The 24,275-nt window shown below is 43.7% G+C and overlaps 1 protein-coding gene across 1 annotated transcript; it reads right to left on the bottom strand.

Moving 5' to 3' along the window:
* Positions 1 to 1,713: 1,713 nt before the first annotated feature.
* On the bottom strand, positions 1,714 to 21,636 carry LOC139938785 (sphingolipid delta(4)-desaturase DES1-like). Its single transcript, XM_071934416.1, has 4 exons — positions 21,428 to 21,636; positions 16,527 to 16,849; positions 15,664 to 16,083; positions 1,714 to 7,809 (listed from the first exon to the last, which is right to left on the bottom strand). Exons 1-4 carry the CDS (start codon positions 21,507 to 21,509, stop codon positions 7,630 to 7,632), a joined length of 1,005 nt encoding a protein of 334 aa, XP_071790517.1. The 5' UTR covers positions 21,510 to 21,636; the 3' UTR covers positions 1,714 to 7,629.
* Between the last annotated feature and the right edge of the window lie 2,639 nt (positions 21,637 to 24,275).

The raw sequence follows: 24,275 nt of genomic DNA, 5'->3' as shown, positions 1-24,275 counted from the left end.
TCATCTTGTTGGGTTTTTATATTCTTGTTGATGTACTCAATAAAATGTTCCTACTTTTTCTATGGGCCAAATTGATGCCTGAATAGACACAACATCTCCAATGAAACATAAGCAAGGTTGCTCTCTCAAAGAATGTGACCACTTTGGTGGAATTCAACCAGCTATGTAGTTGTATGGTGTGTTAATTGAAAACTGGAGGATTGGAATAAGAGCATTCATCCAAATGCAAATGATGCATAAAACCATTAATGATAACAGAAAGGTGTGAGAATTAAAACTGTTGCAGGCCTCAAAGGCCAGCACAATGGAGAAAGCTTTCTAATCAGCTCTGATTTAAAGTACCTGTATCAAAATGTAAATGTTTAGTCAATGAGTCACCACAATGTAAAGAAATGCCAATATTAGAGCAAAAGATGGACTCTGCTCCTTTGTGGTCTGAGTTCAGATTTGTAAAATATTTCAGAATTAAAACCTTTGTGAAATTTCTAAGCTATCATGTTACAGTTGGGGTCAGTAAAGTAAATCAGTCCATTATATTTGGTGTAAAAAATAACAGTCATGAATGCAATGTGAGGAGGTGATGCAATGGGTGCGAAAACCTATTTTCATCAGCTTCTAGTTTCCGATTGAAGGGAAGGGGGTTTCTTTGTGTTGGGAAGAGTAAATTCTCACCCTTATTCTTCATACACATTACACAGCCATAGGGCAAGGACCTTTAAGAATTACTTCAACTTCAATGGTGATGTTTGCTTGAAGAAAAAAAGAACTATGTTTATATTGTGAAGTTTTTGTTCACATTTATCAAACTTGTTTTGGTTTTGGCAATCAAAATAGACAATAGTATACTTAAAGGTCCCCAAATGCTATTTGTCTCACCATTGACAGTGTATTATGGCATTTTACTAGAGGATTGGTACTGGTATGCACTTTTAATATATTAAAACTTATCAATTATTTATCTGGACAAAAATATTACCAATCTTTACGACAGTAGTGATCAAAATTGAGAAAAATTCATGTAGCTATTGAGTTCACAGATGGGCTATGTTCTACAATTGCGCAAGGGTCATTCTACATGAATGTATTTATTTGAACATTTTGCTTTGGTAGTTACTCATCCAAAGTATATTCATCACATACATGTAACTTACATTGCCCTTTTTACCGATTATTGACCCAATTCACCTGATGTCATCATCAGAATAATCTTGGATGCGCCATTTTTGTGGTCAATGTCAACATGTTATTCAGATAAGTGCGCATTTTAGGCGACGCGACCTTTACACGTAAACCAGTTGACCACCAACATGGTGAGCGTGGCATCAGTCGCCGCGTGTGACGCACCTGCAAGGGGTCAATAAGTTAAATTTGATTTAACGTCTTTTCTCCAATGCACAAAGCAACATTGCAACAAAATCTAATTAATCAGGAGCCAAAATAGATATTCTGTTGAATAAGGTTGGCTCAGTAATTTCCTTCGCTCTGTGGACCCCAGGTTCAAATCCCACCTCAGACCGGAGCTTTCCAAGTAGATTGGTTTTCAGTCCCTACCTGATTGCATGGGTTTTCCCCAAAATTTGAAGTTTTCCTCCCACATCTAAAATTGATATTCTTGTTTCCTACTCATGCTGTTATTGGCACTTACACTGTTGAATGTGTACATGTAATTACATCAATTTACACAAAGAAAGAAAGGTTATTCTGACAGTATGGTAAGGTTCAATGACTGACATTTTAATTATGAACCAGACAGCAGTGTTGTATTACATGCACAATTAGCAGACTGCTGTACGGTGGCTTACAATAGCATCAAACATCAACTTTTGTCAACTTATTTTACATTATTTGATTATCAAAAACTATTTAAACTTATTATATTATACAGAATAAGATGCAAAACAAAGTTATCACAAGTCCTCAATGTCGTCACATATTCTGAAGTATACTTTGCAAATGAAATAATTTTTATGTCACAAGTTTGTGTGTTTTGGGCAGTCATTGGTGATGGCTTTATAGATGTGACAATCCAATTGACGACATATAGATGTGACATAAAGAATAACTTTTAACTTTCCAGAGCATTCCCCAGCAGGCAACTTGGATAGTTGTTCACATGGGAAGTATGTGTCAACAGTTGATAACAAATACATGTACATGTTCACTGCAAAATGCACTGCAAAATTTTATGAAATCTTCCACTGAGCTGTGGGCATTTTGTGCCTGCAAAACCATATGGTTTATTGTATTATTATAAACATGTGATATAATGCATACAAGTGTTGCAACGTTGAAGGGGAAATATACGACCATATTTCCTTTGACTATAAAACCCAATATCTGGTAGTGAGTTTGGTGGACATGATTAACGTTGAAGCTAAGTCGTATAATTTAATGACCTTGGAATCATTGAAATACTGCACACGTGTACAGTCAACAGACAGCGTTCCGGTTTTTTTTTTAAATCATGGTTGTTCTGTTGCTTTTTACAAATCTTGCTTTTCCTCTGAAGTGAACTATTGACCTGGTCTCCCTGTTAAAGGCAGTGGACACTATTGGTAATTACTCAAAATAATTATTAGCATAAAACCTTTCTTGGTGATGAGTAATGGGGAGAGGTTGGTGGTATAAACCATTGTGAGAAACAGCTCCCTCTGAAGGGCCATAGTTTTCGAGAAAAAAGTAATTTTCCACGAATTTGATTTCAAGACCTCAGATTTAGAAATTGAGGTCTCAAAATCAACCATCTAAACGCACACAACTTTGTGTGACATGGGTGTTTTTTTCTTTCATTATTATCTCGCAAGTTCGATGACCGATTGAGCTCAAATTTTCACAGGTTTGTTATTTTTTGCATATGTTGAGATACGCCAACTGTGAAGGCTAGTCTTTGACAATTACCAATAGTGTCCACTGCCTTTAACAAGAAGAAATAAACATGAGCATTTTAGGCATTCTTTACAGAAGTAGTCAAGATGCCACACAAGTCATTTATGAAATGATAAATCTGGTATCGCAAATTCCATATAAATTCCAATAATATTTTCACAAGTGGCCCTTTCTTAATATAAAAATTTCATAAAGTTCACACAATGTCGCTTTCCCAATGTATTGTAAGATTTTGTATTCTCTCAACATGTTTACACACTTTGCGCCTTTAGGTCTCGGCTCCTCTTCACATGTCATGATTTAATTTGATGTTGTCAAAGACATTCCTGGCATACAACCATTATTCCCAAAATTTGTACAACCCTACCGACTGAGTGAAGCCTTTAGCTTCGTATTTTGCAAAATATACAACAGTGACAACAAAAGCTTTTAGTAGCACTCGATCATTTAACATTTATTTCCAAGTTTCACGTCAAGTTTAGCTGAGAAAATTGCTAATACATGTAGATTCAACAATCCCATTCATAAACAAGTTATTGCTCTCCAATTACACCAAGCACTGTTTTCTCATTCATGTTGTCTACCTCTAACATTGAAAAACTTCTTAATTATAGACCAAGCAAGTGTCATATATACAGTAGTACAATTTGGGTAACTTTGGAAACATCTTGTGCTTTCACATCAAAAAAGTCTCAAGACTTGCAGTCTAGAAAGTCTACTTCAAATTTTAAGGTATGGAAACATCTTTGGTATTTTGAAGACTAAATTCATTTCCATCCTCTAGTTTCCAGTTAACATATCACATACAATCAACCAGTGGAAATGTCATTAATTACAGGTGATTATACAAAGATGACATTTGGATAAGATTCATTGCTTATTTTAATCAAATTTTTAAAATCCATCAATTGGGGGAAATTTTTCTGAGATTGCAGTGCTTTCCGGAAAAACAATTCTTAACACACTCAAAACGGGTACTGAGTGTATCACAATTTTTAGCTTTCTGATTAATTACAGTCAGTTAATTAAACAATTTATAATTATTCAAGTTACTGTGACCAATGGGCAGCGAAGAGAACTAGGGATGATTGGAACTAAAAGTAATAGCTGTAGCAACATAACCAACGATCTACATTTAAATATATCGTACTAAATTATCACAGTGCAATAAAAAGTACATGTGATGTAGTCTACTTGCGGTAATATCATATGAACCAGCATTCTCCTGAAGACGAGCATACTGATCAAAACTTGAAGTTATCAACCACTGGTTATTTTCAGAACCAACACTACTCAAAGTAGATTTTCAAATGGTGTTACTGCTAACCTCATCTAGTTATGCTTCCACCATGCAAAGTTTCAAACCCTACTTGCATTACCAACACCAAGAGGAACTTACAGATTGTGGTCTGGCAACTTGTAGCTGATCACAAATACAATGAAGATTTGCAAGGCTTAGCTTCAATACAATTATCTTTAAACTGTCAAACAGTGGTTATGGTTTGACCTTTTGACCCTAGCGTCTTTCTTAGCGTGCAGCAATACCAAGGTTTGAAATGTTACATCATTACCACTTCTTGATTTAGACCAAAGTCAGTTGGTTAGTATTCAAGCAAATTGCAAACAGCCAGTTCTTTTTAGTTAAATGAAAAAAGCGATGGTGTACCTCTGCCTCTGCATTGCAACCTTGGGAAGAGGCGCTATATAAATGGTGGTATTATGTTATTATAAATCAAATTATTCTCACTTGTTCATATTTAATAACATTCAGTGTGGAATATATATTTTTTTTAACCACTTGCATAACTGTAAATATCCACTTTCAAATTTCACAAATTTTGAGCATTTTTTACAAAAATTTCTTTCATTTCTGAAGCAATCAATAAGAAAGGACCATTTCCCAACTTTAAAAAAAAGTTTTAGGTGTTATTTGGTTATGGTCAGTAGGCAGTCTATTGTATACACAAGTGTGACCTGTTCAACTAAATTCGCAAAAATCATTCATTGGTAATGACTTGGGGCTTAAATTCACTTCAAATGACAAAAATATAAACCTGCAAAGAAAAAATACATCAATAATCAAAATACTTTGTTCTTAGTATTTCAAATTAGTCAGGTAATTGCGGAGTGACATCAAAATCATACTCTCACAAGTTGGTTCTTCAAAATTACTCATCAATACACTTTCTAATTTGAAAGACCGACTGAAAAAATCAAATAATGAAGGAATACTACAACATTAGGCCGTAAGAAATAAGAGTTAGTAAAATATTCTTTTTATATAAGACAATTTAAAGTGATCAAATATAGTTCATAGCCTTCGAGAAAGACTCTGCTAGGGTCTAAATGTCAGGTCATTAACGGTTTTTAGCAATTGCTAATATTAAGACACTTTTCACAGCAACACTTAGTGTGCAGTGCAGTTTTTATTTGTTTGCCCTCAGTATGTACAATGTATTTCATTGTCACATGAAAGCTTTGGTTTTTGTTTTCAAACAAATCTTACATGTATGAAGCTTAAAATCTGGCCCACTTTTAATTTAAATGTCTTCAACTTTAAATTGTTGAGTTTTTGTTATTAATTTTGTTCTTTGCTTTTTGCTTTTCTTGTAATGATATATTTGAGCAGACAGGATGCACTCTGTTGGATTAGTGATAAATCAATTTAGCTGCATGATGATTTAAAATACATTCTAAACAAAAGATAACTTTAAAAGTTCAGGCCTTTTCCCACCAAACTTCAGCTCAGTGGTGCAAGTTCCTTGACCTCTGTAACAATCAATACCAGCCTAAAATGAAAACACATCAAAATAAATGTTAAAAACTAATCTTTTATGTCTACCATTGCCATTAATCTGTAGCTGCAAATTGTGAAGTACTGCTTTTCTGAAATGTATAGAAGTTGTGTATAAAAAAAACAACAGACTGAGTCGACAATGTTTTGGTCCCTCAAATATTAACTGTGTCATTATGCAAAACTAGTTTTAGAAATGGCGTTACTATACATAAAATAATTCCCACGTTAAAACATTGATGGTATGAAAAGCATAATTAAGTAATGTAAACGCACTTATTCTTGAATTGGTGTATTCATTGCTTTAGGGGGGAGGGGAGGTGATAAGCATTGCATACTAAGTACTATCATAGATCATTTAAAACACATTCATAAATACCTCAGACAGTTTCGCTATTCCTATTGGTGGAGAGCACGTCACGTGGGTGTATATAAACCTTTGTTTATGACCAGTAAAAAGTGTTGAAACATGGGCGTGACACGCGAGCTTGCACCTGTGCTTATAAGACAGTTTCTTCATTCCTATTGGTAGAGAGCAACGGCCGGGACAGTTGTGCAACATCACGCGACGCGCACAACAGTCTCTTATAAGGAGTTGTTTACCCGAGGGCCTTACCATTTCATAGCTGGAGGAGTGTTGTGTTGAAAGAAATCATTGATCAATTATAATTTTGGCATTTATTTTACTTTTTGACCAAAAAGTGTTGATGTTTTTTGACCGAAAAGGTATTTATGAATGGGAATCAAAGTGTGTTGAATCGGTTTTCAACTAGTGGTTTAACCCCGCCGAGGCCTGTTTGTTGATAATTTACCTCAAATTCGTCTCGGTAAAATTATCAAGATTATTGAAAACCTCTTCACCACACATTGATTACCTTACTAGTACAACTACAAGGGTAAAATCCAAATATGATTATTCATCCCGTTTTAAGTTATTAAATCAAATTATTTGGTAGCCGCTGCTACAAAGAATTCAAACTGCCCTCTAATCACTAGAGAGGTTCACTCAGTGGTCTAGCAATTTTATGACCTTGCATGCAGAGCAAGGGTTCAAATCCTGTAGAAATAGAGTTGGGCTTTTTGTAACATATTTAGAAAGCTCGGACTATACAGCAATGTCACAAATTGGTGTGAGTAAAACAAATAATTTGAATAAATTCCCACCACGTACATTCATGGAACTTGTCCACAGAAAAAAAGTAAACTATAAGTTCTTTGGATTAACCTCCTCTTACTGCCCCCAACATATAAATGTTGGTGAAATGAAAACATAATTTAATTCAAGACTAAAGTGCAGTTTGAGGATAACACAAGCATCTAAGGAAAATGTGAACCCTGTTATGAGTGAAGGAAAGACGAAAGGACATTCTAGAAAATAAATCCACAAGCCCTCTTTGAAACTTTGAAAACAAGGAATAAATACAGAGTAAATGTTACACTAACTACACCAATAAGCATAGGCGACTAGTGTCGTAGTTGCGACTGTTGATTGCTCAATGGAGTCGCAACTAACAGTTTTTCACTTACTTGGTTAATCATGTCACCACGACTACTACAAAAACAGTCACGACTACTAGAAAAATCGCCATGTCTATTTTTGACAACATAATTTACAATCAGACATCAGTGACACAATTCTTCAATTCTTTTAGCATGAATTGAAATATTGCGCCTTTGGCAAACATTATGTCGCAATTCATCTTGGGAACCAAAAATTAGTCGCGACTAGTGTCAAAAGTGCAATTTTTTTAGGCACTACTAGTCGAGTAGTACGATTCACTAGTCGCCCAGGTTTATACACCATATAATAACTGCAAAGTCACTTCACACAACTTGACAAGTTGGAAGTGTTTATTCTTTCTAAAATAAACCAACCAAAAGGCTGTATTTATTTCAAAAAACTACAAAGAAAACATGACAATGATGGAAATGTGAAATAAGAAAACTGCCTAACCACTTTTATATTTGTGCTTTTCCCAAGCGTCTAGGTTTTTAGGATCCATTGAGTCTTGTCTCTTGTAGCGTGCATAGGGTCCAAAGCTACTCTCAAAGATGAACTTCCATACCACCATGCCGAGGGAATCATGTCTTGGTAAATCACTGTAGTATTCAGGTGCAATCTTACTCACCTGAAATAAAAACAACATTTTACGCAAACAACAATTAGTTTCTATTCAACATGCATAGTGATCGATTTCCCTTGTATAGGCCGTATTGAATAACCCCTTTTTGCTATATAAAGACGCTATCTCGTAAGGCAAACTTTATGCACGTCCAAACACGTACCATCGAAGCACGCAACGTTCCCAGTTTGATATCTACGGCATATGCACGCACACACACACGTACAGATGCCATCTTTTAGGTCAGATATTTGAGCTGTGTGATGTCATATTCAATACGGTCTATAGCAGAGCAAAATTATACACAAAATGTATCAGTTTCTACTCAAATCAGTGTGCAATAAACTAGCTCAGCCTAAGTATTTTGCTATGCAAAATGCTTAACGAAATCATTCCCTGATGCATCATAATCTGATGGAATAATGAAAACTTGACTACCCCCACCCCTTTTGATCACAACATTTGTCAGTAAATCAACAAAATATTTTAAACTATTCAATGGGAGACTTTGGGACGCCAGGTGGCAGTAGACTTACTCAGGTAAATTTTATTGTTTAGTTTTGAGCACACGCAAATTAAGAACAATGGATGTTACCTGGTAAGTCTGCTGCCACCAAGCAACCCAAATTACTTTTCCTTGAAAAGCCATATGGCTTACAATTATGTATTTGGAATTACATATTGAAGGTCTGGTATTATATTTGTGTGATGTTTGAATGTAAAATAAAAACAATTTCACACAAGCAGGTTGCTATTTTTAGACTAATAGGCTTGCCAACATACTAAATATGACCAGATGTCTCTCTCATTTAGTGTACGTAGTAACCATCTAGGAAGAGCCCTGCTATGGGTTGTGTACATATTATACACCCGCTTTGCACCAAAGTCAAAAGCAGTTACTGCTGCCATGACAACCATTTGGGGAGTCAACTTAAAAACATGAAAAACAACATGTCCTCTAAAATGCACACTACACTGTACAACACATGGGGATAATAACTCCATATATGGTGAAACCAAGATGATGCGATGTTAATATCAGGTGATGAGGTCATTAACCAACTGTGCATGCACTGATGGGTAACATCATGCTGTATACATTGTGCATCTATCAATCTAAACTATTTGAGTGTCAATGTCAGTGTACAAAGTCCATGTAAAGTTTGCCATAAAGTGTTTGCATAAATTTAACATGGATGCTTTGACCCTAACCTCCCCATTTATTAAATATGCTGGTATATACCTGTGGAATTAGAAAAAGGTTGGTACTGGCTGTGAAATGTTTGCACTTACAAACATGATACATGTGGGCCCCCTTTAAATACTTAAATGGTTTCTCTTCTATACACTAAAGCAATAATGAACCACACTCAAAAGTGATCTTTGCGCCAGACTAGTGGAAAGCCACATCACCTAAACTTTTTACACAAAAAAACCTTGTTTGAAAGAACTCTTTTTAAACCATTATTTTATATCGAACATGATTCAATTAATTTGTTAATAAGCTGTTTATCTAAATGTTGTTGACTTCTTTAAAAACACAATTCCTAACAGAACAGAAATCTGAATACCATGAGATTAATTCTAAGGAGAACCATTGTTTCAAACAAATAATAAATCTGCTTCTGAGTGCATGCAGCAATTTGGAAATAAGGAAGGTTAGTTTGGAATGTGGGTATTTCCCCTTTTTATGATGAAGCTTGGATTTTTTATTTATTTTAAATCTTCGAAAATCTTCTACCAGGGTAAAGCAAAGCCTTATCAAAGTGATGTGCCCTCCCAGACCCTAAATGAAGCAAATCACAATTGAAAGCAAGGCTTTGGTTGAAGAAAAGGATTAGGGAGGGGCTGGTTAGCAGGTAGGGGGCTGGTTAGCAGGTAGGGGGATGGGTAGCAGGTAGGGGGCTGGGTAGCAGGTAGGGGGCTGGGTAGCAGGTAGGGGGATGGGTAGCAGGTAGGGGGATGGGTAGCAGGTAGGGGGATGGGTAGCAGGTAGGAGGATGGGTAGCAGGTAGGAGGATGGGTAGCAGGTAGGGGGCTGGGTAGCAGGTAGGGGGATGGGTAGCAGGTAGGGGGATGGGTAGCAGGTAGGGGGATGGGTAGCAGGTAGGGGGATGGGTAGCAGGTAGGGGGATGGGTAGCAGGTAGGGGGATGGGTAGCAGGTAGGGGGATGGGTAGCAGGTAGGGGGCTGGGTAGCAGGTAGGGGGATGGGTAGCAGGTAGGGGGATGGGTAGCAGGTAGGGGGCTGGGTAGCAGGTAGGGGGCTGGGTAGCAGGTAGGGGGATGGGTAGCAGGTAGGGGGATGGGTAGCAGGTAGGGGGATGGGTAGCAGGTAGGGGGATGGGTAGCAGGTAGGGGGCTGGGTAGCAGGTAGGGGGCTGGGTAGCAGGTAGGGGGATGGGTAGCAGGTAGGGGGCTGGGTAGCAGGTAGGGGGATGGGTAGCAGATAGGGGGCTGGGTAGCAGGTAGGGGGCTGGGTAGCAGGTAGGGGGCTGGGTAGCAGGTAGGGGGCTGGGTAGCAGGTAGGGGGCTGGGTAGCAGGTAGGGGGCTGGGTAGCAGGTAGGGGGCTGGGTAGCAGGTAGGGGGATGGGTAGCAGGTAGGGGGCTGGGTAGCAGGTAGGGGGATGGGTAGCAGATAGGGGGCTGGGTAGCAGGTAGGGGGCTGGGTAGCAGGTAGGGGGCTGGGTAGCAGGTAGGGGGCTGGGTAGCAGGTAGGGGGCTGGGTAGCAGGTAGGGGGATGGGTAGCAGGTAGGGGGCTGGGTAGCAGGTAGGGGGCTGGGTAGCAGGTAGGGGGCTGGGTAGCAGGTAGGGGGATGGGTAGCAGGTAGGGGGCTGGGTAGCAGGTAGGGGGATGGGTAGCAGGTAGGGGGCTGGGTAGCAGGTAGGGGGATGGGTAGCAGGTAGGGGGCTGGGTAGCAGGTAGGGGGCTGGGTAGCAGGTAGGGGGCTGGGTAGCAGGTAGGGGGATGGGTAGCAGGTAGGGGGCTGGGTAGCAGGTAGGGGGCTGGGTAGCAGGTAGGGGGCTGGGTAGCAGGTAGGGGGCTGGGTAGCAGGTAGGGGGCTGGGTAGCAGGTAGGGGGATGGGTAGCAGGTAGGGGGCTGGGTAGCAGGTAGGGGGATGGGTAGCAGGTAGGGGGATGGGTAGCAGGTAGGGGGATGGGTAGCAGATAGGGGGATGGGTAGCAGGTAGGGGGCTGGGTAGCAGGTAGGGGGATGGGTAGCAGATAGGGGGCTGGGTAGCAGGTAGGGGGCTGGGTAGCAGGTAGGGGCTGGGTAGCAGGTAGGGGCTGGGTAGCAGGTAGGGGGCTGGGTAGCAGGTAGGGGGCTGGGTAGCAGGTAGGGGGATGGGTAGCAGGTAGGGGGATGGGTAGCAGGTAGGGGGATGGGTAGCAGGTAGGGGGCTGGGTAGCAGGTAGGGGGCTGGGTAGTAGGTAGGAGGATGGGTAGCAGGTAGGGGGCTGGGTAGCAGGTAGGGGCTGGGTAGCAGGTAGGGGCTGGGTAGCAGGTAGGGGCTGGGTAGCAGGTAGGGGGCTGGGTAGCAGGTAGGGGGCTGGGTAGCAGGTAGGGGGATGGGTAGCAGGTAGGGGGATGGGTAGCAGGTAGGGGGCTGGGTAGCAGGTAGGGGGATGGGTAGCAGGTAGGGGGCTGGGTAGCAGGTAGGGGGCTGGGTAGCAGGTAGGAGGATGGGTAGCAGGTAGGGGGATGGGTAGCAGGTAGGGGGCTGGGTAGCAGGTAGGGGGCTGGGTAGCAGGTAGGAGGATGGGTAGCAGGTAGGGGGATGGGTAGCAGGTAGGGGGCTGGGTAGCAGGTAGGGGGATGGGTAGCAGGTAGGGGGATGGGTAGCAGGTAGGGGGCTGGGTAGCAGGTAGGGGGCTGGGTAGCAGGTAGGAGGATGGGTAGCAGGTAGGGGGATGGGTAGCAGGTAGGGGGATGGGTAGCAGGTAGGGGGATGGGTAGCAGATAGGGGGCTGGGTAGCAGGTAGGGGGATGGGTAGCAGGTAGGGGGCTGGGTAGCAGGTAGGGGGCTGGGTAGCAGGTAGGGGGCTGGGTAGTAGGTAGGGGGATGGGTAGCAGGTAGGGGGATGGGTAGCAGGCTGGGTAGCAGGTAGGAGGATGGGTAGCAGGTAGGAGGATGGGTAGCAGGTAGGGGGATGGGTAGCAGGTAGGGGGATGGGTAGCAGATAGGGGGCTGGGTAGCAGGTAGGGGGCTGGGTAGCAGGTAGGGGGATGGGTAGCAGGTAGGGGGCTGGGTAGCAGGTAGGGGGGCTGGGTAGCAGGTAGGAGGATGGGTAGCAGGTAGGAGGATGGGTAGCAGGTAGGGGGATGGGTAGCAGGTAGGGGGCTGGGTAGCAGGTAGGGGGATGGGTAGCAGGTAGGGGGCTGGGTAGCAGGTAGGGGGGCTGGGTAGCAGGTAGGAGGATGGGTAGCAGGTAGGAGGATGGGTAGCAGGTAGGGGGATGGGTAGCAGGTAGGGGGCTGGGTAGCAGGTAGGGGGATGGGTAGCAGGTAGGGGGCTGGGTAGCAGGTAGGGGGCTGGGTAGCAGGTAGGGGGCTGGGTAGCAGGTAGGGGGATGGGTAGCAGGTAGGGGGCTGGGTAGCAGGTAGGGGGATGGGTAGCAGGTAGGGGGCTGGGTAGCAGGTAGGGGGATGGGTAGCAGGTAGGGGGATGGGTAGCAGGTAGGGGGATGGGTAGCAGATAGGGGGATGGGTAGCAGGTAGGGGGCTGGGTAGCAGGTAGGGGGATGGGTAGCAGATAGGGGGCTGGGTAGCAGGTAGGGGGCTGGGTAGCAGGTAGGGGGCTGGGTAGCAGGTAGGGGGCTGGGTAGCAGGTAGGGGGCTGGGTAGCAGGTAGGGGGATGGGTAGCAGGTAGGGGGCTGGGTAGCAGGTAGGGGCTGGGTAGCAGGTAGGGGCTGGGTAGCAGGTAGGGGGCTGGGTAGCAGGTAGGGGGATGGGTAGCAGGTAGGGGGATGGGTAGCAGGTAGGGGGATGGGTAGCAGGTAGGGGGCTGGGTAGCAGGTAGGGGGCTGGGTAGTAGGTAGGAGGATGGGTAGCAGGTAGGGGGCTGGGTAGCAGGTAGGGGCTGGGTAGCAGGTAGGGGCTGGGTAGCAGGTAGGGGGCTGGGTAGCAGGTAGGGGGCTGGGTAGCAGGTAGGGGTATGGGTAGCAGGTAGGGGGCTGGGTAGCAGGTAGGGGGATGGGTAGCAGGTAGGGGGCTGGGTAGCAGGTAGGGGGCTGGGTAGCAGGTAGGAGGATGGGTAGCAGGTAGGGGGATGGGTAGCAGGTAGGGGGCTGGGTAGCAGGTAGGGGGCTGGGTAGCAGGTAGGAGGATGGGTAGCAGGTAGGGGGATGGGTAGCAGGTAGGGGGATGGGTAGCAGGTAGGGGGATGGGTAGCAGGTAGGGGGATGGGTAGCAGGTAGGGGGCTGGGTAGCAGGTAGGGGGCTGGGTAGCAGGTAGGAGGATGGGTAGCAGGTAGGGGGATGGGTAGCAGGTAGGGGGCTGGGTAGCAGGTAGGGGGATGGGTAGCAGATAGGGGGCTGGGTAGCAGGTAGGGGGCTGGGTAGCAGGTAGGGGGCTGGGTAGCAGGTAGGGGGCTGGGTAGTAGGTAGGGGGATGGGTAGCAGGTAGGGGGATGGGTAGCAGGCTGGGTAGCAGGTAGGAGGATGGGTAGCAGGTAGGAGGATGGGTAGCAGGTAGGGGGCTGGGTAGCAGGTAGGGGGCTGGGTAGCAGGTAGGGGGCTGGGTAGCAGGTAGGGGGATGGGTAGCAGGTAGGGGGCTGGGTAGCAGGTAGGGGATGGGTAGCAGGTAGGAGGATGGGTAGCAGGTAGGGGGATGGGTAGCAGGTAGGGGATGGGTAGCAGGTAGGAGGATGGGTAGCAGGTAGGGGGATGGGTAGCAGGTAGGGGGCTGGGTAGCAGGTAGGGGGATGGGTAGCAGGTAGGGGGATGGGTAGCAGGTAGGGGCTGGGTAGCAGGTAGGGGGATGGGTAGCAGGTAGGGGGATGGGTGGCAGGTAGGGGGATGGGTAGCAGGTAGGGGGATGGGTGGCAGGTAGGGGGATGGGTAGCAGGTAGGGGCTGGGTAGCAGGTAGGGGGATGGGTAGCAGGTAGGGGGATGGGTGGCAGGTAGGGGGATGGGTAGCAGGTAGGGGGCTGGTTAGCAGGTAGGGGGCTGGGTAGCAGGTAGGGGGCTGGGTAGCAGGTAGGGGGCTGGGTAGCAGGTAGGGGCTGGGTAGCAGGTAGGGGGCTGGGTAGCAGGTAGGGGCTGGGTAGCAGGTAGGGGGCTGGGTAGCAGGTAGGGGGCTGGGTAGTAGGTAGGGGGATGGGTAGCAGGTAGGGGGATGGGTAGCAGGCTGGGTAGCAGGTAGGAGGATGGGTAGCAGGTAGGGGGCTGGGTAGCAGGTAGGGGGATGGGTAGCAGGTAGGGGGCTGGGTAGCAGGTAGGGGGATGGGTAGCAGGTAGGGGGCTGGGTAGTAGGTAGGGGGATGGGTAGCAGGTAGGGGGATGGGTAGCAGGTAGGGGGCTGGGTAGCAGGTAGGGGATGGGTAGCAGGTAGGAGGATGGGTAGCAGGTAGGGGGATGGGTAGCAGGCTGGGTAGCAGGTAGGAGGATGGGTAGCAGGTAGGGGGCTGGTTAGCAGGTAGGGGGATGGGTAGCAGGTAGGGGGCTGGGTAGTAGGTAGGGGGATGGGTAGCAGGCTGGGTAGCAGGTAGGAGGATGGGTAGCAGGTAGGGGGCTGGTTAGCAGGTAGGGGGATGGGTAGCAGGTAGGGGGATGGGTAGCAGGTAGGGGGCTGGGTAGCAGGTAGGGGGATGGGTAGCAGGTAGGGGGATGGGTAGCAGGTAGGGGGCTGGGTAGTAGGTAGGGGGATGGGTAGCAGGTAGGAGGATGGGTAGCAGGTAGGGGGCTGGGTAGCAGGTAGGGGGCTGGGTAGTAGGTAGGGGGATGGGTAGCAGGTAGGGGGCTGGGTAGTAGGTAGGGGGATGGGTAGCAGGTAGGGGGATGGGTAGCAGGTAGGGGGATGGGTAGCAGGTAGGGGGCTGGGTAGTAGGTAGGGGGATGGGTAGCAGGTAGGGGGATGGGTAGCAGGTAGGGGGCTGGGTAGCAGGTAGGGGCTGGGTAGCAGGTAGGGGGATGGGTAGCAGGTAGGGGGCTGGGTAGTAGGTAGGGGGATGGGTGGCAGGTAGGGGGCTGGGTAGTAGGTAGGGGGATGGGTGGCAGGTAGGGGGCTGGGTAGCAGGTAGGAGGATGGGTAGCAGGTAGGGGGCTGGTTAGCAGGTAGGGGGATGGGTAGCAGGTAGGGGGATGGGTAGCAGGTAGGGGGATGGGTAGCAGGTAGGGGGCTGGGTAGTAGGTAGGGGGATGGGTAGCAGGTAGGGGGCTGGGTAGCAGGTAGGGGGATGGGTAGCAGGTAGGGGGCTGGGTAGTAGGTAGGGGGATGGGTAGCAGGTAGGGGGCTGGGTAGCAGGTAGGGGGATGGGTAGCAGGTAGGGGGCTGGTTAGCAGGTAGGGGGATGGGTAGCAGGTAGGGGGATGGGTAGCAGGTAGGGGGCTGGGTAGCAGGTAGGAGGATGGGTAGCAGGTAGGGGGCTGGGTAGTAGGTAGGGGGATGGGTAGCAGGTAGGGGGCTGGGTAGCAGGTAGGGGGCTGGGTAGCAGGTAGGGGGCTGGGTAGCAGGTAGGAGGATGGGTAGCAGGTAGGGGGCTGGTTAGCAGGTAGGGGGATGGGTAGCAGGTAGGGGGATGGGTAGCAGGTAGGGGGCTGGGTAGCAGGTAGGGGGATGGGTAGCAGGTAGGGGGATGGGTAGCAGGTAGGGGGATGGGTAGCGCCAACAAACTAAAAATACTCAAGACTTACCAAGGGCAACCTGCTGCCTGGTATATTGGGGAAATCATGATGCTCCATGTGATAACCAACATTGAAGGCGATGTAGTTATACGGCCCATAGTAAGAATAGGTCTCATGGCCTTCCTTGAAGAGATAGTGCTCCGAGATGAAGTGGCCTGCTAATGGATGGACACCCATCGTGGTGACAGTACCTAGAATTAGGTACACGTAGGCCTTGAAACTGAAGAAGTAGATGATAATCGCATTGAAGATGATCTGAACCACGTAGTTGATGCCTTCAAGACGAGTGGGGGATTTGGGACGGCGTAACATCGGGCGGAAGGCGTAGAAGAAGGGTTGTAACAGCATCCAGATGAACTTGAGGAGGGTATTCCTGAAGAAGTATCCCTCCCATTCAGAGGGAAGATCTGGATCTAGTGATTGTTCACCCTGGGAAAGAGGTGGTTAACCAAAAAGAAAAATATCACATGTTGTGTAATATGTATTTTTCTTACTATCATTCAATGATATTATTGACTGTAGGTTTGAAAAACTGTGTCTTAAACATTTTTTAGGGGCCCTTCAGCGGGCCCATGACCCCATGACTTTGTGATGCACACTTGCAAATTTTCCTTATCACAAAGATGGACAAAGTCAAGTAGAAAATGACAAATCGTTTCAATCAATTTTTCTAAAAAGATAAGCCAGACAGGTTCATCATACAATAGAAGTCTATTCTAGTTTATTTACTCCCCAGGGACATGAAAAATCACCCCTCTCCTACTTTTTAACCTGGATTTAAGCCATTATAAACTTGGTTCATTCAACCTGGATTTCAGCCACATAGTGATTACAGAAAACACATATCTCAGTTCTAGTAGTTCAGTTCTCACCTGATATCGATGATGATCCTGATGATAACGCCTAAATGAAATTGAAATCGGAACGCCGATAATCACATTTCCCATAAATCCTACGATTCTGTTCCACATCAGTCGACCGTGACCAAAAGCCAAGTTGTGACCCACTTCATGTATCGCCAGTGACATACCGTGGTTGACTACACCTCCAAAGCAGTATGCCACAACACAGATGGTCATCCATGATTCATTCTTCAAGCACCAAGCTGTCAAGATTTGTGTGACAACCATACAGAACATGATCCAAACAATCGTTGTATCATGTCCCATTAAGCGCTTCAGCTCTGGATATTTCTCTGAAAAAAATAAAAAGATGATGATGATGGTCAACACATTTTCTGGATTCGATCGCAAAAAGACCCCCATCCCTCCTATAAACTTTAAATACAAGCCGAGTTCTTCAATTTTAAAAATACATTTATTTTGCTGAATGTTATTTGCTATACTAGATCTTTCCAGATGAACGCTATCTTTATGGGAATATGGCTTCCAGCAAATTTATGAAGTTCTAGTGCAGGCAGCTATGACTACAAATTCTGAATAAACAAATCTACACCCAAAACCAAGATGGCGCACACCTAAACATGTACATTGTCGCTCAAACCACAACTGATGAAAACACACATTTTTGCAAATATGTTAATTATAAATACACTCATTAGGCCAAGTAAAACAAAAAACATGTTTAGCATCCCCGCCCGCTTCCTTTTTAGAGGTTGCCTTCTTTTTTATTTTGTTTTTTATTGCACATTTTTTTATTTATTTTTTAAGAAAAAGGTTATTTTAAACGATCTCAGCTAGAACAATGTCTTGTCTAAATGTCTTGACCAAAATGTTTCATTATGTTTTGTGTGTTTGAGCAGTAGAAAAAACAATGGATATTTGACATTTTAAAAAGAATGGCGGCCATCTTTTTAATTTAATAAATAATAAAAAATAAAAAGCCCCTCCTCCTTCCTTTTTTTGAGAAACCCGGACGCTAGACATGTTTCTTTTTTACTCAGCCTTACTGTCAACATTTTTAGCAAGTTTCAAGACCTATTAATGTAACAGTTTTATATCACTAGATTTGCCATTTTGTAAAATTAAAAAATAGTGACAACAGTTTTTTGTTTTACGTTTTGTTTTATTGTGGACCAGATATCTACCTAGGCAGTTTCCGAGTTTGTGGTATCACTGTCAAAATTGAGGAAAAGGCCAACTATCTTGTTTATAAAAAGTATAAACTTTCATTAAATATTTGTGGGGGAAAATACCTAACTACCCTTTTTGGGGACCACAGAATATTAATGAATGTAAAGTCGCTTGTCATATTTCACTTTTGTTTGTCACTGAAATGATATGATCTTGATACTACTGCACAAATCGCCTCAGATGTGACTGTTGGGTGCGATCGGTCAATCTGCGCGATCGGTCGATCGATCACACTGCGCTCTTGAAAAATCTACTGGTCGCGCAGCAATTGGTCGATCGAGCACAATCGGTCGATTGCGCAACAATCGTTCGATCGCGCAACGAACATATTTACGCGATTGACCGATCAAGCTACGAGTTTATTTGTGCGAGATCAGCCGATCGTGCAGGAAAGGCTTTGCGCGATCTACAGATTGTGCAGGAATGGATTTGCCAATCGACTGATCGTGCAGGAAAAGTTTTGCTCGATCAACCGATCATGCAGGAAAAGTTTTGCACTATCATCCAGAAATGGGTTGGCGTGATCAACCGTTCGTGCAGGAATGGTTTCGCCCGTTCGACCAGGAATGCGCTATCTGCCAATGTACAGGAATGGTATCAGTATCACTGTAGTGATTTTTATTGTGACATCATCTTTGTGAAATCGGCCCCTGCTTAATCGACCGATCGCGCCTAACCATTCCCGCACAATCGGCCGATCGCGCAAAACCGTTCCTGCACAATCGGCAGAGCCATTCCCGAGCCATTCTCGCATGATCGGTTGATCGCACATGTTCGTTGCAGAATGTTGAGCGATCGACCGATTGTTGCGCGATTGACTGATTGCTGCGCAACCAATAGATCTTTCAAAAGCGGTTGATAGCGCAGATTGACCGATGGCGATAGCGCCCAACATGGCTGTTGACATGCAGTCCCACATGCATCGCTAAATTTAACATTAACTTAAATGCTGGGACTATGAAATTATAAAAATAATTGTTTTTTAATAATGTATTGTTATTTATTGTAAATTTGTTTGTTAATTAATTCACAAATATTTATAATTAAATTAAGAATTATTGAAGGTGGAATGAATACGGCAATCACTTCAGAATTTCCTTTTAACATAATAGTAGTCTTGAGTCTTGAGTAGCGAGTCCACCGATCCGCCCCTTTTGGGTATTTGTATCTGTCACACGTAAAAAAGGGCAAACTTCATCAATGAAAAAGTGCTACATATACGGCGCTTTAGTTGCTCCAAGTTACCTTATGTTGTTCATGATCATGAGTTGTGATCATTTATTGTTTTGTTTTTCAACTTAAGATGATAAAATTTGCGATTAACTTTCGCCTTTCAGACAACCACCGCTAACGCGGGCGCATCCATTTTGTATTTTGTTCACGTGACGATGTGTTCTCGTTTTCGCCTTAATATCTCGTGAGAGGATGGTGACACAATATTTATATTTCACACAAATGTTGTAGAGAAATAAGCGTTCCCGATCGTGAGAAAGTTGTAAACATTTAGGCTTTCAAAAGGTAAGAAAATTTGCCTCAAACTTTGTATTGTTTGTAAAATTTGTTGCAGATTGGTGTCAGGTTCATTTCATTTCGTTGATTACTGAAAATCTAAAACCAAATAAAGTCCAATAGGGGTATCATCATATGTGTTAGGGTCACCGCTACAAAATGAATCCATAAGTTTTGTTGTAAACGCTGGCGCATTTTAGCGCAAGCCCATCTTTTGGAGGCAGGTCCAGACTCCATTTTTATCATTTTGAGTTTTCCATTTTCTGTTATACTATTTGTCGTCAAGCCGCCGTCAACACAACCACTACGCAGATGGCAGTATTTGATTAGTCTTGGCAGAAGACGTCAGTGAGCAAATTACAGGAAGCGATGTACATAAGTGTCGGTTTATAGTCGGTCGCGCGATGGAAATCTTGACGCGCAATCATAAAAAGACACAGTTTTTAGGCCTCCGTCTTAGGATCGCGCGCAAGATTTCCCTCGCGCGACCATCGCGCGACCGACTATATGATTAACACAACCTCGTCCCCAGGATGTGTCGAGCGGTTGCAAGAAGGGTGCTTGTCAAAAGTAAACTATGGGGACGAGGTTGATATTCACGGTAACGATCATTAACGTCTTGAGCTAAGACTATTCCATGTGCAGGAAAGCGCCCTCTGTTGTCAATCCTGTGCAAGCTAAGTGAAAAGCAAGATGCCGGCCGACGGCTTTGCTGATTGAGATTTTTCGCGAGGGAAAAACTCAATTATAGAACTGAAATGTAACCTCAAAATTATGGAAATTCTCTGTAGCAAATATTTTCAGTTCTCTGCCTCTTTTGTGGATTTTAAATTAATGTTGGAGGAGTAAACGGCAAGTTGACAGTAAGACTTAGTTGACAGCACCAAGCGAATTGACGGCAGGTTGACGGCAAGTATTACAGCCCCTCCATTTTGAACTGCGTGTTAGCGATTACGTCATGGTTACGTGGTTAAACTTTAAGATTAAATTTTGTTGCTGGTCCCACAGAACATCCTCAACGGAGAAACAATAATTAAACTTGAAGCACATCGTCAATTATTATTTTTAATTTTTTTTTTTATAGTGTTTTATCATGGTTTTATTATCAAGGGAACAACAAAGGACACAAAACAAACAAAATAACTCAAAAGTGACATCAGATTAACACTGACTCATGTTTAAAATTTATTTATTTATTTATTTTGAAACTTATCGTGCAGCAATGGATCGACCAATTTTGTTGTCAAGTGCCTTGTCCCTGGTTTTAACAAATGTTGAAATTAATCAATTTGAATTACATGAAGACACCCCCCCCAAAAAAAAAAAAAACTTTAAACGAGCATAACTTTGTGAATAATGAACCTATGGCAGTATTTTTTTTTACTATCAACTTACAAATAGGACAAGCTTTCCATTGATACCAATTGTGTGTATGTGCGCTAAAAAAAAATTGATTCAAATATATGACAGACACCCTCCCCCCAAAAAGCAACGTTTAAACGAGCATAACTTTGTGAATAATGAACCTATGGCAATAATTTTTTTACTATCAAATTACTCATGGGACAAGCTTTCCATTGATATCAATTTTGTGTAGGTGCTCTGGAAAAACCTCAAAAGTGCCGGACTCCCTATCTTGAGTAGTTTAATCCTTAAACAGCTCACGTAGGAAGCTAAACTGGGATGGTGTGTTGGTGGCGCCATTCATTGGTCGACGGTGCAAGGTGCGAAGAGAATAAATGGAAAAGTTTCCGTATGGCGCCACCACTTTTTCATTCGAAATAAAATAATATAGTATCTAATTTACCTGATTGATATATCCCTTTTTGTAAAAATGAGTGAAAAAGTGGTGGCGCCATACGGAAAGTTATCCGAATAAATAATAAAAAGGAAACAAAAAGGTTGTGCACTATTTACGTAATAATCACTTATAATTAGTTGTTTCACACGAGTAAGCAGTTTCATCCGCTGGGTAGTTTTGTCGGTGTCAGCAATGCCTGACAGTGCCACCAGTCCGCTTGACAACGACCTTGCATTGCGTCTCCAGTGCACCCGTACCAGTCTCCGTCGCCCATCCCAAACACTACACAGCGCGCGACCCACCGCTTACTTACAGTTACACAACCGGTGAGTTTATCAAATTTCAATTTCATAACCAATTTCATACTCACTCAGCATTTCTTTTCTTCTTGTTAGATGAGGTTCATCTGTGTAAGTCCAGGTGAAGTCAGACCTCGATACAGAGGTCCCCATGATGACAAAATGTTCGGGGACAAAATGTAGAAATCTTTAGGAATTACATAAAAATAAAGAGTCCTTGCTCTTGACAGACAATTACAAACAGAGCGCAGCAGTCTAGTATGGAAAGTTCCGTGTGATAGATGGGTACCGGACTCAGAACACCAAGAGCGTGTTACAGTGCATACACGAAACACACATAGAGCGCAGATACCGCAAACATTGTCGTCAGGGTACCTTGTAGAAAGCATTCGTTGTGCAACGGGCGATAAAGATTAAGTCATTTGCAATTAGGGGTAAAATAATAAAAAGTGTTAAAATTTGTATATTTTAGAAAAAGTTTTTATCTTAATTTTGTTTAATAACATACCAAAATACATTTCATAATTTTATAATTGGTGTTAAAATTAATTTGAAAGAATCTTAAATACCACGCATAGTGTTGGATACGGCAAGCAAGTTTTAATCCCCCCTTGAATTAGACTATACCAAGTTGCACACGCGTTGGGCGTGTTACTAGAAAACATGCGAGGTTTCCGACTAGACTAGATTTTCCAAAGAGGGGGCTGTTCTAGTTGGCCGATCGGGTTAATTTCTTTTCTGTATTTGTAGTGCCTGCTATATAATAATGTCGTATGGTTGAAATTTTGTCATGACCAAGATAACTAAAATGTGACCGAAAATATTTGATTGGTAATTTTTTTTGCAACAGCTAATTGTATTTTCTCATTGAAAATGTTCCACTTTTCTCTAAGAGGTGATTCGCCTTGCGTGGATATGAACCTTCTTTCTTCTATTTATGAAAATCTCTCACAATTGAACCAATTCAAAACAAAGCATTATTTTGGTTGTGCTAAAAAAAGGGGGTGGGGGGGGGGGGGGCTCAGTGGATTTGACGTATCGAAATAAGAACCGCCGCTGCGTCTGGTTCTAACTTGTCGCCTGTTAATTTCCAATCAAGGAGTCATAAGTCAATAATCGAGATGTACAAGTTGAATTGAAAAACGCGCTGCTGTGCTCAAAGTGGGTGCTCAGGAAAAATAACAAGAGCACTTTTAGGTCTCACTTGGCCACATCTTTCATCGTTTGGACATTTCAAACTAACATGTTTTTGTATTCCCCTATTGTTTCTTGCCTGATAGAGATTGATTACAGAATTGGTAAAGAAAAAATCGCACAGATCAAGGAGGCCTTACATAAAACTTATGATGATGAAAGTAATTTTAAAAAACATCCCTTTAAACTAGCCCTCTGAAATGTCATAATATTATTTGATGAGAATTAAATAAGACGAACTTCCCGTCTGGAGTTTATCGCCCAGTGAGCGTTTTATTCATTTTTATTTTTTAGTGCAAAATGCATTTTGTTTTTTTATTTCAGTCTCACGACCCAGATGGCTGATTGATCTCTCAAGCTTCTACAGGTTTGTCTGCCCACATGGGTAGATTACATAAGTGCTTCACTGCCGTCATCTGTTGCCCTGTAGTTTTGTTCGCAAACAATTTTGCCGTTAAGCAGACAATTAAGCCGGCAACCCCCAACCCAACAGTGAATCTTAAAAGCTAAACCATTAAGCCTATTAGTGATGGGTATTACTCAAAATAATTATTCCCATAAAACCTTTCTTGATTACAAATAATGGGAAGAGGTTGATAGTACAAAACATTGCGAGAAACAGCTCCCTCTGCAGTGACATAGTTTTTGAGAAAGAATCCTTTAATATTTAGTTCCACGAACTTTTGCAGACATCAGCTTGAAATCAAGCACACAACTTCGTTTGACCATGGTGCGACAAGGGTGTTTCTTTTTCTCTTTCATTAATATCTCGCAACTTCGACGACCGATTGAGCTCAAATTTTCTCAGGTTTGTTGGTCTATGCATAATGTCACAGATGACGACTAGTCTTTGACAATAATTTACCAATAGTGTCCAGTGTCTTTAAAAAACTATAATAATGTAATGTAAGTTGTAAAAAGCTGTTAAAATTGTCTATTGAGTTGACTTTCGCGTCTCAGGGACACGATAACATTCAATTGCGACTGTTGTTTTATTTTCTCTCGCAAGGGACTCTGTAAAAAAATGTATACGACGTATAGGGGTGAAATTACCCAATTATTTTGGACCTACAGTGTGTATGTTTTAATCAAACTACCACTGATTGGGAAGAGGTAATGGTCCACATAGACAAGCAAACTCTCAATTTAAAACAACTTGAGGCCAGGGAAACACGTTCGTTCTGGGCCTACTGCCAGCCCGTATCCCGTTTAAAGGAGCAGCGCTGATTTGGCGGCCTTCAAATGACATCTTTGGGGCTTTTTTTCTGCGGGATTGTACTGGTAATAATAATCATCAATAATACAGAACGGAAAAACAAACAATGGATTTGAAGTAAAAGAACCTTCTGGTAAATGCGTTTTTTAAGGTAGCCTATCAGCAAGATCAAAAACTTTGTGTTTGTTCATATCCATCTTTTGTTGGGATTGAACGTTATATTTTTCGCGCTAGTATAGTATAGCTTGATCCCCAATGCATAATGGACCGCTATGATTTATGGTCAAACAAAAGCAAACTAAACTTGCATCCTTTACGTGACAATTTGAACTATTTAATTACAAGTTTAATGTAAAAACAGTCATTAAAATGCACCCGCAAAAAGTATGTCACGTGAATCATTAATCATTTTTCGCGAGTTCTGAATGGTCAATTTGTTATGCAGATTCTACGTCATTCTACCGCGCAAGACGGCCCCGATTTTATGCAAAACTAGACCCCCCGCGAAG

The sequence above is a fragment of the Asterias amurensis genome, chromosome 1, assembly GCF_032118995.1.
Source record: "Asterias amurensis chromosome 1, ASM3211899v1".
NCBI lineage: Eukaryota > Metazoa > Echinodermata > Asteroidea > Forcipulatida > Asteriidae > Asterias > Asterias amurensis.
The sequence above is the reverse complement of the archived record's forward strand: the minus strand, read 5'-3'. Positions and strand labels throughout refer to the sequence as shown.